General features: G+C 40.9%; 1 protein-coding gene across 2 annotated transcripts in view; it reads left to right on the top strand.

Annotated features, from left to right (window-relative positions):
* Nucleotides 1-23,822, top strand: part of npas3 (neuronal PAS domain protein 3) — a 370,655-nt gene that overhangs the window by 236,687 nt on the left and 110,146 nt on the right. For both annotated transcript variants that reach the window (XM_080870618.1, XM_080870619.1), the window contains one exon: nucleotides 13,894-13,983. In XM_080870618.1, coding sequence (XP_080726744.1) covers nucleotides 13,894-13,983 — 90 coding nt within the window. The remainder of the gene's footprint in view (nucleotides 1-13,893; nucleotides 13,984-23,822) is intronic.

Genomic DNA, 23,822 nt, shown 5'->3' with positions numbered 1-23,822 from the left:
TAGGATTTCTGGATATCAGCCACCTCCTCTATCTGCCGGTGGTACATACCGTGCAGGGGCCTGTCCTTCCATGATGGTTCCTCGCCTTCCTCTACTTTCTTGGGTTTCTGCTGCCTGAGGTATTCACTGAGCACTCGGTCAGTTGGGGCCATCTTCGTGATGTATTCGTGGATGTTCCTTGTCTCATCCTGGACTGTGGTGCTGACACTCACCAGTCCCCGGCCCCCTTGCTTCCACTTAGCGTACAGCCTCAGGGTGCTGGACTTGGGGTGAAACCCTCCATGCATGGTAAGGAGCTTTCTTGTCTTGATGTCAGTGGCTTCTATCGCTTCCTTTGGCCAGCCTATTACCCCAGCAGGGTACCTGATCACGGGCAGGGCGTAGGTGTTGATAGCCCGGATCTTGTTCTTACCATTCAGCTGACTCCTCAGGACTTGCCTGACCCTCTGCAGGTACTTGGTGGTTGCAGCTTTCCTAGCGGCCTCTTCATGGTTCCCATTCGCCTGCAGGATCCCCAGGTACTTATAACTGTCCTCTATGTCTGCAATGTTGCCTTCTGGTAGTTTGATCCCCTTCGTTCTGACTACTTCCCTCTCTTTGTTACCATCCGACTACACTTCTCCAGTCCAAACGACATTCCGATGTCATTGCTGTATATCCTGGTGGTGGGGATCAGTGAATCGATGTCTCGTTCACTCTTGGCATACAGCTTGATGTCATCCATGTACAGGAGGTGGCTGACAACTACATATATATATATATATATATATATATATATATATATATATATATATATATCCATAGGTCCGTCATCCTATTCATGGCCCCAACTGACCGAGTGCTCAGTGAATACCTCAGGCAGCAGAAACCCAAGAAAGAGGAGGGAGACGAGGAACCATCATGGAAGGACAGGCCCCTGCACGGTATGTACCACCGGCAGATGGAGGAGGTGGCTGATATCCAGAAATCCTACCAGTGGCTGGACAAAGCTGGACTGAAAGACAGCACAGAGGCACTAATCATGGCAGCACAGGAACAAGCTCTGAGCACAAGATCCATAGAGGCTGGGGTCTATCACACCAGGCAAGACCCCAGGTGCAGGCTGTGTAAAGATGCCCCAGAGACAATCCAGCACATAACAGCAGGGTGCAAAATGCTAGCAGGCAAGGCATACATGGAACGCCATAACCAAGTGGCCGGCATAGTGTACAGAAACATCTGTGCCGAGTATAACCTGGAAGTCCCGAGGTCAAAATGGGAGATGCCCCCAAGGGTGGTGGAGAATGACCGAGCTAAGATCCTGTGGGACTTCCAGATACAGACGGACAAAATGGTGGTGGCTAACCAACCGGACATAGTGGTGGTAGACAAACAGAAGAAGACGGCCGTAGTGATCGATGTAGCGGTTCCGAATGACAGCAATATCAGGAAGAAGGAACACGAGAAGCTTGAGAAATACCAAGGGCTCAGAGAAGAGCTCGAGAGGATGTGGAGGGTGAAGGTAACGGTGGTCCCCGTGGTAATCGGAGCACTAGGTGCGGTGACTCCCAAGCTAGGCGAGTGGCTCCAGCAGATCCCGGGAACAACATCGGAGATCTCTGTCCAGAAGAGCGCAGTCCTGGGAACAGCTAAGATACTGCGCAGGACCCTCAAGCTCCCAGGCCTCTGGTAGAGGACCCGAGCTTGAAGGATAAACCGCCCGCAGGGGCGTGCTGGGTGTTTTTTTTTATATATATACTGGACATAGTTGTACAAACCTGTTTGCATATTTTTCAGTCATGTGTCACAGTTACCTGAATAAAGACATACCACTGTATTTTTGTTGTTGTTGCATAAATACATGGATCTCATTTTTCATGCATTAACTTTTGCTCTCTTTGTTACGTACTGATCTCTCTCTCTTTCCAGTATTGACATGTGTTGACCTTTCTGAACCGTTGTCATCCCTCACCTCTTCCGTCCATCTCTTTAACTCCTCAGTTCTCAAGCCAAAGCTTCCCCTTTACTTTTCCTGTTGCTTTCATATACTGACATGGTGACCTTTGTGATAATTCCTCCTCCCATTTCCTGAACTTCTTTATCTCCTTACCTCACTTCTATATCCATGCCTGCTTTTTGTGTTTCTGTTTCTCTTTCCCTTTCTCTTACCTATGTCTTCTCCTTCTGTTTGCATCCCACCGACAGCTTTTTCTCTCCGTAGCCCATTCTATCTCTCTATAGGCTTGCATCCTAAGTGCTCTGCCTTTAGCCTCCCCCCCTCCTCCGTCACCTCTTTCTGCTCCTCCTGGGTATTGATTGGTTCATTTGATAGTTCTATCACCAATCGGTGTGAAGTTGACCTTTTGGACTTGGCAATGATAGCAAGATGTTGTGTGTTCATCAGTTTGAGTGTGCTGCCCTTATAAGTGTATGCATTTGAGTGTGTGTTGACCTTTGCAGGCAGAATGTCAGCCTGGCTCTTGATGCTGCTTGTCAGTACATTAGTTGGACAGGAAGCAGTTCAGCTCTCTAGCAGGAAGTTCAAACCCGCCAATCTTAGGCCTAAAGTTTACAAGTCTCAGATCTGATATATAGTCATAATATTTAGGCACTGTATTTTTTTTTCCATTTAATTGAAAGGACCACAGGATTTTTTTTTTCTTTATGGTAAAATCAATTCATAAGTGGTCTTGGCACACTGCATATGGCATATACAAACTGTCAAACGACAAGGGGACAACATCTTTATGAATCAAACTTGCCACAATTTAGTAGAATAAGTACTGCTGTAATGCAATTTTATGGCATTGATTATTCTAGATTAAGTCTCCCTGATCGATGTGTTCATCTTCAATTCATTTATTATGTTGAGTCCACAATCTTGACCAATTAATGCAAAAGGGAGGGACCACCAATCATTTTTTTAACCACTAAGAAAAGCACACATCCCCGAATTAGCGAGGAACCTGAATGAACTTTCTATAAATTGTGCCAAACAGAAATGAGCAGAAGATCTTTTTTTTATATAACACATTATTGTCAGTTGGCAAATGTTCAGTTGACCAGGCTGCTTTAAAAAAGGCAGTCGATAAAAATGAAACCAGACAAATATTTTGTTTACAGGCACTGGGAGAGGGAGGTTTTTATTATCACCATACAGCGGAGTGTCTGCTGCTCCAGTTGTTCCAGTTGCTGTTAATGAGAGAACTGGGAGTGAACTGGAATAAAACGAGGGAACTGCTCCTTTAAAACCCAGAGGTGTCAGACTGTAAAAAAAGCCATATGCTAAACGCAAAGCATGCAGACACACTCTTGTAAACATTAACTTATATTTTGAATTCTTCTAATGTGGACACAGTCAAGCTGTTACCTCACAAAGACAAAACTTTGAGAGGAAGAGACTGATGAAATACATTTAGGAAGTTCCTTGCATTGCAAAACTCATTCTAACTGGTTTCTCTGGTTATAAAGAAACAGTCCTGTATTACCCTTCCCTGCAATTAATAACACATCTGTCAATGTCCTTCTCTTCCATTAATCTTCCCCTGTTATTCATTCCTTGTGGTGATTCTGTTTCTGTTTGACTAGTCTTTATTCTTCTGTTTGTCATGAATGGCACTTCTTCTGCCAACTGGTTTGCATCTTTTTCTCATTTTTCTTCTTTTTCTCCAGTTTGTGTTTTTTCCTACAGAATGTACTACTTTTCTTCCACATTTCTCTCTTTGTACATTACTCTCCTTCACTTTTTCTTTTCTTTTTTTGCTCTGCAACCAAAAGCATGTTGACACAAAAGTATTTCTTTTTCTAGCTTAAGCTCCATGGTACAAAGTAAAGAACAGCTTAATGTTGCAACACACAATGATTTTAAAACCAGCCACTCACTTCAAACTATGTAGTAAGTCTTAAAAAACATAGTGTCTAACCAAATGCTTACTTTGGATAGAAATACCTTGGCCTCCAGTAACACTGTGAGAAATCTTGAAATCTTTTTGTCCAGGAAATGCCCTGCACTGAGCATATTCAACAAATATGTAGGACTGCTTTCCTGCATTTATGCAATATCTCTAAACTTAGAAACATCCTCTCTCAGAGTGATGCTAAAGAAGTAGTTCATGCATTTATGAACTGATTGTACGTTTGTTATTATTATCAAGTTAATAATAATGAACAATGAAAAGCCTTCAGTTCATCCAAAATGCTGCCGCGAGAGTACTGACAGGGACCTTACAGTCAGCATCAGTATATATAACCAATACTCCATGCACTCTAGTGGTGACAGCAATAATGACAAAACGATGGCGGAAGTTAGGTGACTTACTTATAGAGCCACAAAGTGAGCATATGGTTGGACTTGGTTGATAGGTAAACAAAACATTTCAAGTTCTTATAGATGTAAAAGAGATAAAGTACTATTCATAGTTGGGAGTGCAATAATGTGATTGCTGGGCATAGAGCTCTGCCCTCAACCCCATCCAACACATTTGGGAATAACCACAACAAAAATTGTGATCCAGACCTCATCACCCTGAATGGGAGCAAATTCCCACAGCCAGGTTTAACATCTGCTGGAAAAGACAGACGATTGGAGGCATGGATTCAAAACCGTGTGTCAAAGTATCACACTAGTCAATAGGTATAATGTTCAGTCCTCAATACTTTAGCTCTGCCTCTTTAATCAGCCTTGTTATTACTTTTTAATTTTCACTTTTGCTTTTTCTGTGTGTTGTCAATATGTTTGTCTTTTATCCACGTTTGATTGTCTTTTTTCTCTCTGTCTTTAATCACCTGCCCTCCATTTTCCTCTTTCTCTTTGTTTCTTGATTTCTTTATTTGTCATTCCTATACATCACCCTTTCCCTCCATTTCTCTGTCTTATCCTACAATTTATTCGCCCTCCTTCTCTCTCACACACACACACACACACACACACACACACACACACACACACACACACACACACACACACACACACACACACACACACACACACACACAGTCTTTCCATTTGTCATTAAGAGGCAGAGAGCTAGACAGTAACATTTAAACCGCTGTTCTGAATGGTTAAAAGATGGCCTCATCTGTTGTGTGGTGCGCGCGTGTGTGTGAAGGCGATCGATGCAGTAATCTGCAGGAGGTGGAAAGCAGAGGGAGCGAGCCATTCAGCAGTGCTCACTAATCAATTGCAATTCTTTCTTTTACTGTCTGAACACCCAGATTAGGACATTTGTGGGTGTGGGTGTTTGTGCGTGTGTCTGTGTGTGTGTTTGTGCATCAAGTGGTATTCCTTTTTTAACATCTGTGGCCTAACATTTGGGTGTTTCTCTCTGCAGTTCTATCAATTTCTGTACACGTGTCTTCAAGCATTTGACTTAGGTTTGCAGGAAGGTGATTAGACGATGTAAATCAGCCCAAATTCACCATTTGGGTAGCAGGAAATGTTAGTACAAACTATCAGACTTGGTCATAAGAGAATCATGGTGCAATTTGTGGACAGTGTTTCCAAATAGTGATGACATGAGATCATGCACATCCAGTAATGAATGATATGGAGCTTCTGGTGGACCGAAAAGGCCCGCAGCAAAATTCAGACTGTCAGAAATTTAAGGACAGACTCACACTGTGTGACAGCTGCTATGATGCAAATCTATGAACCAACCAATCAGCATACACTGAGTGACATTACATCTGAAGTTTGGGAGGGGAAACGCACATAAAATGAAATGATGGAACCTTGTGAATCCTCATTTTGAATACAAAAGAACAGCACAGATGGCTGATATAAGCGGATAATGTTCATCTGTTGTTATACACTGTTGTGTTCACGGCACAGTCTGACACCTTCAAATTGATACTGTATAGTCTGTCACAGTGTGAGACTGATTTTATTAGACCCACCTTACATAGCAAGACATGGATGGGGCACCTTGAAGGTGCATTAAACTGTTGAACAAACAAGTTGGCATTATCTTCAGTCTTTGCTCTTAGAATCACAATCTGGACGTCCAACTTCCTTCTTTATTATTATGTACTTAATATGGCATTTACTTTAAAATGAGAATATTTTGTGCTTGCATTTCGTACTTTAGACAAACAAAGCTGTTTCATTATGCTACTGTGATTTTTTTTTAAATGTTACATACACAGATCAAGGATAACATTTTGACCACATGTCTAATATTGTGTTGGTCTCCCTTCTGCTGCCAAAACAGCCCTGACCTTTCAAGGCATGGATTCCACTAGACCCCTGAAGGTGCGCTGTTTTATCTGGCACCAAGATGTTGGCAACAGATACTTTAAGTCCTGTACATTGCGAGGTGAGGCCTTCATGGATTGGACCAGGATGTCCCACAGTTGCCCTATTGAATTGAAATCTGGGAATTTGGACACCAAGTCAACACCTCAAACTTATTGTTGTGCTCCTCAAACCATTTCATTTCACTTTATGGCCTGATTAGTAGATAAGTATGAAATCACAGCCATCAGGGAATACTGCTTCCATGAAAGAAGGGACATGGTCTGCAAAGATCCTTAGATAAGTGGTACATGTCAAAGTAAGATCCACATGGATGGCAGGACCCAAGGTTTCCCTGCAGAACATTGCCCAAACCATCAAGCTGACCCTCCAGCTTGCCTTCTTCCTATAGTGCATCCTGGTGCCAGGTATTTGCCAAGTAGGTGATGAATATGCACCTGGCTATCAAAACGATTTAAAAGAAAATATGATTCATCAGACCAGGCCACCTTCTTCCATTGCTCTGTGGTCCGGTTCTGCCCATTGTTGGGCACGGGATAATAATGGTCTGCGGTTATGCAGCCCCATACGCAACAAACTGTGATGCTCTGTGTATTCTCACACCTTTCTATCAGAATCAGCATGAACATTTCGTGCCTATGTCTGTTTTTATTGGACCACATGGGCCAGCCTTTGTACCCCACGTGCAGTTTTGAAGATGCTCTGACCCAGTCGCCATGATGAAGAGACAATCAATGTTATTCACTTCACCTGTCAGTGATCGCAATGTTATTATCCATGTTATCATTGGTGTATATAGGTTTTGCAATCTGGACGACTATAGTCACATGCTTACTTCCATCTTCATGCTACACAGAACAGCAGCAGAATAATCCTGCAGAGAACAGAGCCAACATCGGAACACAGCAGATATGACACCTGATAAGTTAGAACTTGCATCAAAGTAGGCATATGGGTGGGTCGCATTGGATCTTGCAGTGGTTCAGTGATGTTGGGAGGCTTTTTTAGGATTTTGCACTAGATACATCTTGATAAATCTTTAAATCGCAAGTATTTAATTTAAACTCCTTCAGCTGCATATTAAAATGAGCACTTCTTATGATCGTTTTGTTCAGGAGCTTTAGTTTCACTTCAGAGCAGTCTGTGATTCTCAGACAGTTATATTCTGGTTAATAGAACAAAGCATTTCATTATGACTGAGAGACAGGAAGTGCACACACACACACACAGCATCAATACAATCCATCCACACACGGAGCAAAATAAATAAATATACAATCAAAATTGCAATTACCTGCAGAATTTGTGAAGGGTAAACAAATCTGTGAACACCTCACCCCCCTACTCACTTGCTCCGTTGCTCTCTTGCTGCGCACACACACAGACTCAGAGAGCAGAGTTAGTGTTCTAGTTAGCATGCTGAAATGAATACAGTTAGATCCAAAGCAATTTCCTTTTATTTATCTTAGCAGCCCTGCATAAATAAAGGCAAGGGCATCCAGGCAATTAGCATAATTACTATGAGGCGGTCAGACCCTCTGTGATTTCATAAAGAGACACACACACGGACTGCTGCCACAGGGCGTGTGTTTGTATATGTGTGCATGTGTGTGTGAGGGAGAGAGAGGAGAAGAGATAGAGACAATGACTCTGTGTATGTGTGCCTTAGTGCGTGACTTCTGCCGTAATGTCCATTTAGTTCCACCTTGTGTGTTCGTACTTGTGTTTTCTACATGTTTGGATGTGTTGTTACTTTATTTTGTGCAGAGGTGCGCGTGTGTGTGTGTGTGTGTGTGTGTGCTTAAGACTCATCCTTGGTCTTTCTGCACTGCGCATGCATGTAAATATAAAGTCCTGGATGCATATCCACACACACACACAGACACACACACACAACTATGAAAAATAAAATATTAACAAGCTAGAGCCCAAACATACCCATATGCACAGTCATATAGACCAACCAGACAGTGCACACACGGTCTACGGTCCCACTGTGTCTGCATGTGTTATTAATATGCAAATACAAGTGGAAAACAGCAAAGGCCAGGAAAAACAATATCGCTGCAAACAGGCTGAGGTCAGCTGATACTGCATCTAATGGCTGCGTCGCTCATCCTGGTTACACTGTTGTTTCATTGTCTTTGTCTGGTTCAGTGTCTTTGGATTAGTCTTGTTTGTAGAGCTCAAATCTGTCTGATGAAGCCTGAATTTGGCTTAGAGTGTGGGTGTGGATCTCATCAAGTTTTGGATAGGACATCCTGGCAGTGTAGTGGTTCGCACTGTCTTTTTGCAAGATCATTTTGGGTTTGGTTTCACGGGCTGGCTGCACCCTCCTCATGCAGACATTACACGTTCTGTGTGGACTTGCTCCACAGTCTGAATGCAGTTGTGTTAGGTTAACTGCTGTGATTGTGAGTGTGAATGGTTGTCATGCCCTACAGGCTCCAGTCCAGTCTTATTGCTGCTTAAGCTACAGATGAGGTTTAGGGTTAAATGTGAGATTGTTATTATGTTCTTACAGGCTTATTTATATTCTTTTTCATTTTGATATCCATTTAGGTTTGTAGTCCAATCACACTCTGCCATGAAAAAATAACACCTCCCTGCATGTTACAGCTGCTTCCCTCTGTTCACAATAAATAAAAGAGTAGTTATAGTTAACAGCAGTGTGCAACTATGGCATCTATTCATGCTGAAAATGTCAGTTAGTGAGGCTTGAAAACACTTGCTTTCTGAGTCTTACACTGACCTTTGTGCATCTTACAACTTTTCACCGACCTTTCAAGACCCTGTCGACCTTGTAAATAATTTCTGGTGTAAACCAAAGGAAGCTGAGGGAAAAACCACGAGCTCACAGCAGAAAAATAAAATTTGGTTTGTGCTCTGGTTGGATTCAGAGCTCTAATAATCAGAGGCCTGCTTAACCTCTGGGAGGCAACCGGGGACTTAACAAAGCAGTCAGCAAGGTTATGTTTGTTTACAGCACATCTATATCTGTCTGTGTGAGTGTTTACATCAGTTCATATCAGCATAATTTACACACACACCCACCCACACACACACACACACACACACACACACGTGCCTCCACCTTTCAACTCGCTTTTCCAATTCTAATTAATCCGTTTTAATCCCTCTGAAATGGGCAGATTTGCGTTCCTTCACCTGGAGCTGCTTGTTGCTAAACCTGGACCTCAATCAGACAAGATGATAAAACTGTAAAAAGAAAAACACAGGTTGTGATTATCTCCACATCTCAGCCTTTTCCCCCTGTTGGCTTGTGTTTGTATAAAGGGGCAAAAAGACAGAGGCGTACCAGCTGTGTCACAATTTTCCAAGAAACCTCAGCAGCTTTCGCTGAAGAAAATGGGGACTAACTATCAACCGATTATGGCTTTACTTAGGTTTATTAGACCCCTTTAGCTTTTCAGGAACTATTTAAGCATTTATATTATAATATAGTAACTATTCAGTGGCTCTCAACAAGACTTCTGTTAACAAAATTGAGCAAAGTAGATGTATCATAGGTTCTAATAGTTACTTCTCACACATATTGTGCATTATGGTTCATCTAAGGCTGTGAATTTAATGGTTGTTACATAGTTTTGAACATTACAAAGAAAGTTTTTCTAGAGCAAGGGTGTCAGACACTAGGCCTGAGGGTCAGAATCCACTTGGCAAAGACTTCGATGGCTGTGGAATATACGAAGGAGAGAAAAAATGGGAACTTTTAACATAATTTGCAAGTTTAATAGTGCTTCCTGCTGATAAAGATCTGCCCCATGGGCATTTATACCACACCACAGTAATTGAGTAATTGATAAACAATCAAATGACAGGAAAGTTTGTGTTTTCACACTATTGATTATAGAAATTTTAAGGTTTTTTGTTTTGTTTTTCTTATTTTTTTTGCAATAGGTCCACAGTAAAAATTAAATGAAAGAAAGAAATTGTCACAATCTGAAAGCAGGGACTCAAGCGCAGAACAGGTTGACGTCTCAGAGCACCGTTTATTTACACACTAGTGCGATAATATATACAGTGACGGAGAAAAATCCAGGGTTCCAAGGGATTAGGAGAAGGCTCTCTCTCTCACGCTCGCTCACGTCCTCACATCCAACTCACACACATTCGTACAGCTGGAAGGTCACAGGTCCGGGAAGGTAAACTGGAACAAGAAAGGGAAAAATCACTCACAAGTCACGAAGGTAGGGCGTAAAGGTACAAGACCACGGGAGCTGGGAAGAGAGACTAACGTTAGTAGCACAATCATCCAGCGATGACAAGATCTGTGGCCCAGCCTCAAATAGTAGTCGGGAAATCAGCTGATCGCCAACAGGTGTGTGAGCCAAGGGCGGGAGCCAGCAGTGAGCTCCGCCCAGGCAGAGAGGTAGGGGAGAGAGAGAGAGAGAAAGCAAAAACACAAGTGTAGCCTTGTGAGGGCAGGCACGGGGACCATGACCATTTATTCATTCTTGCCGGTATATGTGTTTGTCCAAGAAACTGTTACATAATGGTAACAAGGCCAAACCCTTAGCCATGTGAATGGAAAGAGCTTTATTCCAATAACGGCCTGATTATTAAAACTTCATGTATAGAATTATCAGTAAAATCTGATTATGCAAATCTCCAGCTTCTTAAACCTATTCTTGGACTGTTCTCTGATGTCTGCCATCGCACATTTGAAACTATTGAAAAGCTCAACTATGAGCTTATATCGTTCCAGTCACCGGACTGGCTCGGATATAATGTCGAGGGGCTTTTAGGGAAAGAAGGAACGACCAACATCTGTGGCATTACAGTGTTGGAGATTGTCTGAGTTCCATTTCTTTGTAGTAGTGTCTCTGCAAAACGAAGTCTCAGTCATCTTTGTTCTAGTGCACATTTATCAAAGGCATGTCTTCTGTAAATTGTTTCCACTTTTTATCCCATCAAATGAGGAAGAACAAAATCAGCATATGCAAAGCTCACAGGCTCTCATAACCCCAGCTGGTTTGATTTAAACAAAGTGACTAATGCTGTTTTCACACTAGCTATGCAGAGGCAACTGACTACTAGTAATGTCAATGGAAAATGGTGCTACAAAGCTACAAACTGATGCCTGGCACGTGCCAGTGCTTGATGGTTGTGATGTGCAATGAATCAGAGTTGTGCTTGATGTGCTGAAGCATCAGCCAGTCATATAGAGATAAACCATATCTTGGGATTTATCTGTCCATTTGAAGACAAGCCCAGAGATGATACTGGCAAGTCCAAGAGCAGCACTTCAGTGGTGACCCGATGGTCCGTTTTACAATTTAGTCACTTGTAGTGTGAATGCATTTTATATTTTTCTGTTTTCTATGCAAAGCACAAAAACAGGTTCCAGTCATATTTTCATAAACTGTGTGTTATTGGGACCAGATTAATATATCTAACCAATATTGTATTGAGCTAACTGTTACGTTTAAATGTCTTCTAAGGATAATGAACTTATTAGAGGATAAAGACATTTAAAGTGAAAGGCATCAAAACAGAGAACAACCATCTGGATCGTAATCTGACAACACACACACACAGATAGAGAAACACAGCAAACATGTGCCCAACTGCACATATACACACAAAAGCTTGCGCACACCTACTTAGAAAGAGTCAGGATGTGTGTTAATGAGGAACCCAGCATGGATGGACATTGATGCGGCTCACTGATGATTAACATCTCATTAACATCTCATTAGCTGAGAGGGCAGACTAAACGGACACAGGCGGTGGGGGTGCAGCGACAACACATACCCATACACCTCCATGTAAGCATTAGAATAATTAGCCAGGCATAAAAGGTTAAAGGCCATCTCCAAATAGCACTTTATATCTGACAAAGAGAAAGAAGAAAATTAAATACCCAACAGTCACACCGAAGGTGCTACTTAGCTGCTACACAGATGACATTTGAACTGTCAAAATCCAGAAAGTCTCTTTTTTCTTTGTCTCACTTTTCTGATTAATGTAAAAGCCTCAAAGTATCAAAGCATCCAAAAGGGGAGTCATTCTGGTAGCTGTTTGATAGTTTAATGTATTTCTATGTTAAATCATTTTATTGGATCAATAGCTTTGATCCATGATCAATAATGTGACCAATAACGGATGAAAGAAAAAAAAAACACATTGTCTTGGACTGTACCTAATAGTTGAGTCAGTTATCTTCAATCCCTTTAAATGGTTCAGACTGCTTGCACTTCTTTCTCTCCCAAAGTAATACACACCATGCAGTATGCACTTAGTGTCAAGATATAACACGCACACACACTAGCATGCACACATGCATGTGCACACAGGAGGAAACCGTGTATTACCAATAACAGTAGGACGCTACATGTAATTAACCTGGCTGACCTCTGGAGTATCATTGCCTTTGTGTGTGTCTGTGTGTGCTTGGATCCAGTGTATTGTGTTCAAGGAGTCGAGTGTTCTGCCATGATCTTCCCATAACAGCAGCATTGGACACACTCAGACGTGCATTTGCTTGAGTGTGTGTGTGTGCGTTTGTGTAAATGTGCATGTGTGTGTCATCTTTGCATGTGTGATTTGCTGCTGAAGTCGAGTGTGGCACCATGATCGTCACGGAAATACACCATTAGACACACTTGGATGTCTTTGTGGAGGTGTGTGTGTGTGTGTGTGTAGAGGGACTTACTTTTCCATGTATTTTTAAAAAAAATCCTCTTGTCAGCTAAATCTTGAGATTTGTTTTTAATGAAGGAACTGAAAGCAAATGTTTAAAACAACCTACGAATAATGAAAAGATGTCGATGTCACAGTGACATCTGGAAAATTTGTCAGATTTCTGTTTTCATTGCTGTCACATTGTCAACAGGAGGAAATATGAGTTACTTTATTTTCCATCTGCTGTGTTATGTTGGACTGTTTCCTCCTGCTCTGTGATGTCCTCATGAACACAGCCCCACCATCCATTGTTTAACAGCAGCAGAGGTAGGGAATTTGTATCTTTTTAGGCAAGAACAAAGTGACAGTGGGGGCGGGGGGTTAGTTGGTAAGAAAGTGACAGCGACAACACAAAGAAGGAGATGGACAAGAAAAAAAGAAATCACAATCAAGACTATTGTGGCTGTAGCTGCTACATTTTAATGGGCTTTTATTGACTTGTTGGGTCGGTAGCTGCTTTTGAAGCAAGGTCATTCTGCTGAACTAAAACTCAACTAAAAGCTAGTGTGGAAAAACACTGTAGCTGTTAACTAAAAACAATAGAAAAAGAGAAACTCACTAAAGTAATATCGTGAACATGCAAAATTAGGTTAAAAAAATGTTTTATGCATATGCAGTTAATTCCTAAAGTAAGGATAGAAGGAAAGAAGTAAAGTAAATCGACATTCTTTTTACTGGTGGGGCTGCAAAACAATTTCTGACTGTGTAGAAGTCTGTGAGAGAATGACCCTCATTTCCCTTCCTCTATGAACACAGAAAACCTTTTTCTGATGAGTTTATTGTCTTAATCAGCAGTTTCAAGTTTTATGGAAATCAACACAATTTTCATCTTTTTATTTAAAAAAAACAACCAATGGATGAACTCGTATGCCATCTTTTATTTACACTCTGTACCCAAGAAAGTTTTTTTGAGAAGTCTATTTAACGTCCACCTCTCTTTTTCTCTGTTTCAGTCTCTGGATGGGTTTGTATTTGCACTAAACAAAGAGGGGCGCTTCCTCTACATCTCTGAGACGGTTTCCATCTACCTGGGATTGTCACAGGTAAGTCGCACACCTGTGTGCCTGTTTTGTCACTGCTATGTCAAGAAAAAACATTAAGCATCTCAAAGCTCAGTCCTGTTCTTTTTGATCCTTTGTCTCTCTCTCTCTGTCTCTCCATCTTTATCTCTGATTGTCTCTTGGTGTTTATTTAGTCCGTCTCTTGTTCTATCATTCTTCCTTCTCTCGTCTATCGTCACCAAAGACAATTCCCAACAAATTAAGGCTCATTTAAAATCTCATCAGCTGGTCGGACGGTTGTTGATTTGTGCAGCGAGCGACAATGCATATTTTATTGCCGTGTATGTGTGTGTATGTGTTGGGATGGGGGTGGGGGCACGTCATTGTACTTTGTCAGCTTGGTGACGAGCTCTGTGTCTCAATTGGCTCACTTTCCCCCAGTTCCTGTTAATAGAGACAGGCGTCCATCCTGAAGGTCGACACATCGACCTTGGAGGCACTAATAAGTCTGTATTGACAAGCCGTGTGTGTGTGTGTGTGTGCGTGTGTGTGTTGCTGAATTAAATAGGATTCAAACTGTCATATCAGCCTGTTTACATTGTAGCTTCTGTCAGCTTGTGTACGAAATGCCAATATTTGTTCATGAAAACAGGAAATACAGAGTAAAAAAAGGAAAAAAAGCATCATTAGACATGTTTGTCTGCTTTTGCTGACTTAATTTTAATAAGAGGAAACAAATTTGTTTCATTAACCTACAGTGTTTGCTTTGAAATGTAGCCATCAGCTGTCAAACACAACTGGTTTTGTGATCTGTATTGTCATCTTTAAGGCCAAATCATTTTTCTAAGCTTTCTCTTTACAAAAAAAAAGATGTTATTAATGAGCTGAGTTCCACATTTGGTGATTCCCACAGTGCCTGAATGCACCACTGCACAAAGGTCTCAGCAGCGTGCCAAACGCCATCTACTGCACAACAGGTAGAAATCAGGAAAAGCACCCTTTTCAATTCACTTGCAAAGACTTGTGAAAGGGGACATAGATCAAAGAGCCAATCGTCAACAAGGAGCTACATTCGGTTGGTTTTATAGGAAGTACCTTCCAGGCCCCCATGCAAACAGAGAGGACATATTTGTTGAAACCGCACTGAGGGACATGTGTGTGTGAAAACTGGCCACTAGTTAGCTGTTTGGTGTAAAAAGTCTATCACTTTGACAACAGAATCTGTGTTTCTTGTGCATGTTGTTTTTCCACCACAATCTTTTTGTGAGCTTAGCCTAATCTTTGTTACTTGGTCCCTAAACTTTGTGTTGACACAGTGACACAAATAGTATTTTCTTCCTTGGCTTGGCTTCAGAAGTACAGAGGGACACCTAAGGCACAGGCAGGAAAATGACACGTATTCCAACACCTGATTGCATACGACTGTAGCAGGCAGTAACAATCAATTTGGAAGGTCAGCAACCGATGTTTACTTGTTTACATGATGGATTGTAAGGCGAGGCGCTCGTACAGTCCTTCAGAGAACAACTGACAATGATTGTGTCCTTGTGTCTGTGCAGCATGAATATTAAAAAGACTCTTGAGAGATTTGTGAAACTCTCAAACATACAAGAAGAATTTTCAGAATGTTAGCCAAACCTTACTTATAGCACTAGCAGATCAGAAAGTGTTCGTACAAATCATGCATGTAACAGTTGGTGGAAAGCACTGATGTGTGATATTCTGCTAATATAAGGATTAGATCGGGAAATGTCATAACTATATATAGACATGACATCTATTGCTGTGCTGTGATTCATTGTTTTCCTTATTTTTTATTCTATAACTCCTTAACAAGTCATGGGACTAAAAAGCTGAAATTAACCCAAATACCCCTCAGTCCTTCAGTATATATTAACTATTCTTTGGATTTCTTTATATTCATCCATTCTTTTCAACTTATATTTATCAGGGTTGCAGGGGTGCTGGAGCCTACTCCAGTCAGGTATCCCAGCCAGAAGCAGGGTTCACAACAGACATGTCACCAGATGGTGGCAAAGCTAAGACAAAGAGTCAGACAAGCATTCAAACTCACATTCACAGCTATGAGAAATTAGCATTCAACCTAACCCCACCAACTAATCCAGTCTAAGTTAGCTAGGCTGGGTCTTTTCTAGTTTACTCTAGGCATTTGAAATTGTCATTTATTCAATTAAATTGAATATTATTTTTATTTTTAAAGCGCCAAATCTCAACAACATTTTTCTCAATGTGCTTTATACTTTTAGGCAGTGTTTCCCAACCAAATGATTAGGTGTGCCGTGAAAGATTAACTGGTTCCACCTGATTAGTACTCTAAGCGATAGGTGTGAGTAACGGCCAGAACAATTACATTCTCTTCCACTAGAGGGCAGTACAACTACCTGCTCTAATTAAATGGGTTGCCAACTACCTGTAAAACAGAAAAGGACGAAGAAGAAATTACATAATAGTGATGTTGTGAGACGACACAGCGCATAATAGCAATAGATAAATATTGCAAAAGAAAAAGTCTTTGTCGATCTGTCCTGGATCCTGGAGAAAATTCCAACCCAGATGAAGGCCCTAGCATGAGTAGTGATCAGAAGAAAGCGAATAAGGTATACTGGGGACACACCGAGCCATTTCTGCTATATATGTGCCATGGCTCCAAAAGGTTGGGAAACACTCCTGTAAGGTACAGTAAAGCCCATACAATAACAGAGAGAAAACCCCAGCAATCAGATGACCCCCAGGGGGTTGGCAAAAGTATAAAGGGAAAAACTCCCTTTTAACAGGAAAGAAACATCCGGCAGAACCATTGTTCAATGCATAAAAAAGAAAAAGATCTATGGTTTGTCCAGTCATTGTAATCTTCAACGTTGTATCAACCTTTACCCCGAGTGTGTGCGACTGGAGCAAATCACACACCAATAACTTTGTGTCTCCTGTCCTGTGATGCTAGGTTTAAGTCTTGGATTTGAGCATGTGTATTATTTCTCTATTCCCAGTTGCACTGAAAACTATGTTACAGAGTAACCTCTGTACAGTCTGAGGTTACTAATGGAGCTCAGGATGTTTGATAATGAATCCGAGTTGCCTCTTTGACTGGAGGTCTTCGTGTATAATGTTCTGACAGTCACGTTCCAATATCTGTAAATTGAGCTGAGCATTGTTTTGTTGAAAGAAACTCATATTTACCATCTGTGATGTAGCTCTCCCTTTCTCTCTCTCTCCATTAGTTTGTAAACTCTGTCTCTGTAAATTGGATATAGGAAGCTCTAAGATATGGAAACAAGGAAAAAAGCCAATCAGTTTACCAAATTAAAGAAGAAGGTACATCACTCCCCCTCTTCTCTCTCTCCATCACTGTGTCTCTGTATCTCTCTCTATCCACCTCTTGGATTAATTCCCCCCACTTAGATTGATTGATGATTTCTATCAAATAATTGATTAATTGTCAAATCGGGTCCCGTAAGCTTTTCCGGCAGCTCCGCTGAGCTGGTTATCTTGTTCTTTCAGCTTTTATCAGCTGCTGAAGAAGTGGCACACCGATTAAAAAAAAAGAAGAAGAAGTGAAAGACAGAGAGAGAGGGAGAGATCAAGCTTGTCTCTGCTATGTTCGAGTCTCACCCTGTAATCCTACATGTGTACACAGAGTTCGTCAACCTCCATCCTCTTAATTGCTCTCCCTTCCTCCTCTTCTCCTTTAATCACTGGCCTTCCCTCTTTTTTTTTCATTTTTTCTCTTTAAAGGAAGGAAAATATATCGCTAATTATTTTTCAACTTTAATTAGATCGTGGCGTGCAGGAGAAATGACTGGGTGGCGGGGAGGTGAGGGAGGATTTTTTTTAAGCCTTTTAACAAATTGACGAGGTTATGAATTTTCTCGCTTGGTGGTCGGCGCTGAAACAATCTTCAGGCAGATTTATGTGTAAAGAGGATTTACCCGTTTAACTCGTTTCTTTGCTGTCTCGTCAGGGAGACGGGGGACGTGGCCGGCCAATCAAACAGCCTATTAATAGAGTCATTAACAAAGAGTGGAGCTGTAATTAAACATGGCTGCTGCGAAAAGTTAACATCCCACCTCTCCCTCAACTTCACCTCATGCTGCTTTTTTTTTCTTTTCTTTTCTTTTTTTAAGCTAAATTTTTTTCTCATTTTGGAATTTTAATGCAGGATTTTGTAGCTTTTAAAACCTCTTATTTGGGAGGGACCTCCAATCAGAAGAAAATTATCTTAAAGGGAGGGGAGGGAGCATTTTAGATCATGAATCATGCAAAGTTAGTCTAGTAGCATCCAACAATTGATCAAAATGATTTGATTTGCTCTGGAAGTGTGCAGATGGGTCCATTTTAACTTTTTTTTTTAATTGAATTTGATTCTGCATGTTGAGCTTTTTCCAGATTTTGACCAAAATAGCTTACAAGATGATAAAATTGACCTGAAAAAAATGCTTAAAAAAGTGACATTTCTGATCTCACACTTGTTTCTGATCTCACAAACTGTTGTACATACTGCCATTCTTCACCTGTGACAGGATTGAATTTAACTGTGTGCGCCTTTTTAAGAGAGAGTGAAAAAAGAGATTGATGCAGTCATAGAGGTTAACAACTTTTTTGCAGCATGGGGTGGGATTGGCATACAATGTCATCTTTTTGTTTTCATAGTTTTTCACATCCTCATTCAAAATGCTCATGAAACAGGTGGATGGAAACATTGTCTGTGTCCCTTTCCTGTCATTCTCTGTAGAGGCCGCCAGCAGGAGAATCTGTCTCTCTGTAACACCCTGTTGATCCAACAACACAGTATAATGTGTGCATGTTCATGTACTTATAAACGTTGTCTGTGTGTGTTTACGACAGGCAGCGCTTGCAGCTGCCCTCTTAGTGATATAATTGAGACGTGTGTGTTTGTGTATGCGCGTGCAGCAGATGGCTGTGTGTCCTCTGCCTGATGGTCCAGAGGAAAATAATAACTGCGCTGTCCCAGCCAGACCCAAATTAGTCTGCTGGATTCTCGCCCGTTACACCCAAATGTGGTCGGCAGCCAGCCTCTCTTCATGCCAGGCCGGCATATGCAACAGCATAGGAGGGCACACATGTATGCACATGCACACACGAACAACAATTTTTAGGGCCAAAGTTTATAGACTTAGATATGTCCATATATAGTATTCTTTTTGTATGCACGCGAGAATATTGGTGAACTTTGTTTTGCCACCAGTCATTATACTCTATACAAGAAGAAGAAAATGGTAGCGTCAGCTTCTCTCTGGCAGCACAGCTCTCACAGTCGGGGTTTGAGATTACAATAAACAACTAAACACATGCATTTACAAAAAGCAGAAAGCAGGGCAACATGCTGTTAAAACATGATATGAGATGATGTTGGTAGGTCCACTGGATTGTGGTGGAAAGCAGCAGGAAAGAAAGCTGGAACTACCCTTTAAATCTCCCTTTTACGCTGATATATGGTGGGCAATCGACATAGAGTCTGAATCAGATAGTCTCTCTCTTTATTGCTTTGTTCAGTGGATTGGGCTGGTCTCCTTCCAGACAACATGTTTGTTTGCGTGTGTGTGTGTGTGTGTGTGTGTCTGTGTCTGTGTGTGTTGCAGAGGTGTGTGAAGTGATTTGTTTCTGTCTTTGTCATTTAAAAAGGCTCTCCAATGTTCAGACCTGCTGCCATGCATACATACACACACTCATGGAAGGTCACACACACCAGTGCACATAAGACTTATGCTACTCACACAAAAATATGTACACACACACAGACACACACACACACAAATACAGGGTCATTGGAAAGCGAGGCAGAGCCTGATCTCTGCTCTCTTTCACTCCCATCCACATTCCCTCAGAGCGGGTTGGGAGTAACACACACACACACACACACAGTCTGTCTCTCTCTTTCCACCCGTATTCCCAATGGGCGGCTGCTGGTCTGTGGGGGAACATTGAATGAATTAGCATTAAGCAGCTAAAGCAGACTGTCAGATTGTCTGCTTCTTCCTTCCTCTGGTCTCTCAACATCCACACTGATGTTCACATACCAGAAAATACCATGCTCTTATATCGACCAAGAAACCTAAGGGTACTCTGTAAGTGGGAAACATTTGAAAACATTAATGGTTACATTTCACAGCGTGGACATTGAAAACACCATTTTTGAGTGTGCTTTTATGGAAATGAATGTCCTGGTTTTCATTATATTAGAAATGCTTACATGCAACAAAGACACATGTGTTTGATATGTAGTTCTACTTTGACATGATAAGCCTTACATGTTGGGTGTAACATGTACGTGTTGGGACAATGGTATTGTTTAACCTGCCTATCACTGTTTCAAGCAGATGACAATGGATTCTGAAATCTATGTGACAAGCAATTCCACGTCTGTTAAGTGCTTCTGTTAAATAATTGGATCATGCATTTGATTTTTACGTCTTACAGCATTTACTTATGTCAGGTATTTATCCAGGTTTCTGGAGTCAGAGCTGGTCAGACACTGGTGCAGCGGTTAACACTGGTGCCTCACACCAATGAGGTTCTTGGTTTGAAACCCCAATTGGGGTCTTTCTTTTGTGACATTTGCATGTCCTCCCTGTACCTCTAAGGGTTTTTTTCCCAGGTACTTCAGTTTCCTCCAACAGTTCACCACAGCATGTTAGGTTCATTGGTGATTCTAAATTGGCCATCAATGGAAGATAGATATATTACAAAATAAAAGCACTGTCTGTGTAACTTGTAGTTAAAAATACTTTGAGTAGTTGGTAAGACTATAAAAGCTCCATATAAACAGGAGTAACACACACAGGAAAACCCAAATGAAACAAAGTTCATTATCCACCAGCAGAAAATGTGCTTCTACTTAACTAAGATGGTTTCATATCACTTTCCATGATGCAATGAGCAGCTTTTTTTGTGCGTATATATCACAATACAACATATTACTTTTTGGCTTCGCCTGCCTGAGTGTAGTTCTGTGAGAGGTCTCTTCCTGTTTAATGGAGTTCTTCCTCCCCGCTGTCATCAAGTGCTTTATTAGCAACACTTGTGCATTCCAGTTCAACATCTATGTCATATATTCTACTTTTCTAAATTGAAAACACCCTTGATTCCACCCTCGATAGAATAATCACCTTTCTACTAATGTGTTTGCTGAGTTGAGTAATGTCTTTAGTCCAGCCTTTCAGCAACCTTATCCACCTAATAGTGGCCCTTCACCTGATTTAAATATAAAACCAGATTTTCTCCTTCATGATTCTGATTTCTTTTTCTTTCTTTTTTCCTTCTAAAAGTGTTGTTCTCTCTCTCCCTCATTCATCCTGTTCTCATCTTCTTTTTGGCTTTAATGTAAATTTCTTTAATGTATGTGTGTAATATTTTTATATATTAATATTTTTAATGTATATTTATGATTTTTTTCTATCACTGCTTTATTTTACTTTTTTTCACAAAACCTTTAATGTAGTTAATTGTTTTATTTTAATGCAATTCATTTATCATGTCGACTATTTATGATGCAAATTAATTTAATTGATTTTAATATGTAGTCTTTTTTATGAATTCATTACAAATTTTCATTATGTTTTTTTAATGTTTTAAAATCCATTTTAAATAAGTTTTTTTCTCCTGTCCCATCTTCATTCCCTTCAACCTTTCCTTGCTCCCTTACTTCCATCATTTGCTGCTCCTTTTTCTCTGCCTTGTGCGTTTGAGACAGGGAGGTCGGCCATTTGCATGAGGTCAAACAGGGGCATTCTGGGAGATGGAGGAGGGAGGAGACAAGGAGGCGGTGATGATGAAGAGGGGTAGGGATGGGCAGGAGGAAGGTCACAGCTAATTGAGCCACCTCAGTGAACTCTTCCACACACAGACACACACACTTTTCTATTCATAATTGATGGCACTGACTCTAGAACTGCCATGTCACTCTGATAATAAAATATCAGTAATAATTATAAAATGTGGTGCATGCGTGTGTCCTGTTAGAGGATGAAGGGATGAACAAAGGGATAGAGAAGGATAAAAAAGGGAAGACTTAACAAAAGCAAACTAGCAATGATAGAAGGAAAACATGAAAGAGCAAAGGAAAACAGAAAATTAACATAACAGAGGAGGAGGAATAAAGCAAGGAGTGAAAGAGAGGGTTGAAGAGGGAGAAGGAGAAAGAAGCGATGAAAGTTTGTAATAACTTCAGTCTTAAAGTGTGTAAAGGGATAGTATGACGTTGGAGGAGGACTGAGAGAAAAAACTGAACAGAGGAGACATAAGTGGATAACTTAAATATGTGATGGACAGAGAAGGAGGGCAATGTAAATGCTTACAGTGAGGAGGGAAAACGGAATGAAAATGAAGAGAAGTGAGAGTGGGTGGAGGTCAAAGAGGACAGATTACGCTTTGGTTTTGCTGTGAAAGAATGGAGGGATAGATGAAAAGAGTTGATGACATGGCCTTTAACATATGGGTGAAAGGGAAGTTAAATCCCTTGAAGCACAAGGGCAGAGGGATGACGTACAGGAAGAAGGAACAAAGGAGGAGGAAAAATATAATGCATATATAGTAACTGGATGAAACATTAAAACAACTGATGAACATAAGGGAAAGAGGATAGCAGTGGGAATAGAAGGGGAGAGAGAATGAAGGAAAGAAAGATGGAGCAAAGGGACAGGCCAGAAAACAACAAAAGACACTGAGTGACTTGTGAAAAGAAGTACAAAAAACAAACCAAAAGAAAAGAAAGAAGGTTTCTGGTCTTTCACTGTACAAATGGCGTGTAAGTGTGTGTGACCCTGTTGTCTGGTGTGAAAAGAGGCGTATTAGCATGCTGACAGGAAGCTGCAGGAGGTTATCTGGACCTCAGAGAGCTTCCTCCACCTTTTGTTCCAAACAATCGCCACAGCGACACACCAAGGGGATGATGGGATGTGGCGTGGCCGGTGTGTGCGAGGGGGTGGACTCACAGGGAAACTAAAGAAATATGTACAAGAGGAATGAAACAGACGAGCCCCTGTTGAATTGTGCTTCAGTGTTTGTTACCAGTGATTGACTTTCTCAGAAATACATTTTAATTATTACATTTTCAAACTTCTAAATGATGAGCAAAAAAGGACGTCCTACTTGCGTTTTAACCCTCAAGTGTCCAATAATGCCAGTTGAAGAGTTATGCAAATGTAATGCTTGTTGTAATGCTCATTTCCAACTCTGCATTTAATTTTTAACTTACATTATAATTAGTCTTAACCTATACTGGGCCCTGCTGCAGTTCCTCAGCTTTTTTCTGATTGGTTGCCTCTCACAAACAGCAGGCTTTCACACCGGTGTTTCCGTGCTTCCAGACAGAGCTGCGCCCCTTAGATGTCCATATCAAGGATTTCGAAGGATAACAAAACCCTTCAAAACAAGAACAAGAAAAAATATAGGATTCCGATCAGTTTACTAAAATAAATACCTGATGTAAATCCAAAGTGCTTCATATGATACAACGAAACAGACAAGTTTTGAAATGTAAGTCAGTATGGTAGTGTTTGGCTTTCTCTTTCTCAGTAATTTTAGCATTTGAAAGTTTGAATTTTTATGTCTGAGTTATTCTATTATTCCTGTTGCTGTTAATTTTCTCTGTTTTCATGTTAATGTGAGTCTTGTCTCCATTTTTGGTCTGTCAATGAAGCTGTTTTCTCCATTGTGTTCTTTTGGGTTTTACTTCCTGTCTGTTTGATTGTCTTGATTACTTTCGCCTGTTTCTGGTTCCACCCCACATCCAAGCCCCTGTTAATCCCAGGTATATACAATGCTGTCCTTTTCTTTTTGTACTGTCTGTTCCCTATGTGCTACCTTTTTGTGATTTCCAGCATGCCTTTCTTCTTTGTTTTATG

The sequence above is a fragment of the Rhamphochromis sp. 'chilingali' genome (assembly GCF_963969265.1).
Source record: "Rhamphochromis sp. 'chilingali' genome assembly, chromosome: 21".
Lineage (NCBI taxonomy): Eukaryota > Metazoa > Chordata > Actinopteri > Cichliformes > Cichlidae > Rhamphochromis > Rhamphochromis sp. 'chilingali'.
Note: the sequence above shows the minus strand (reverse complement) of the source record. Positions and strands in the feature narration are given on the sequence as shown.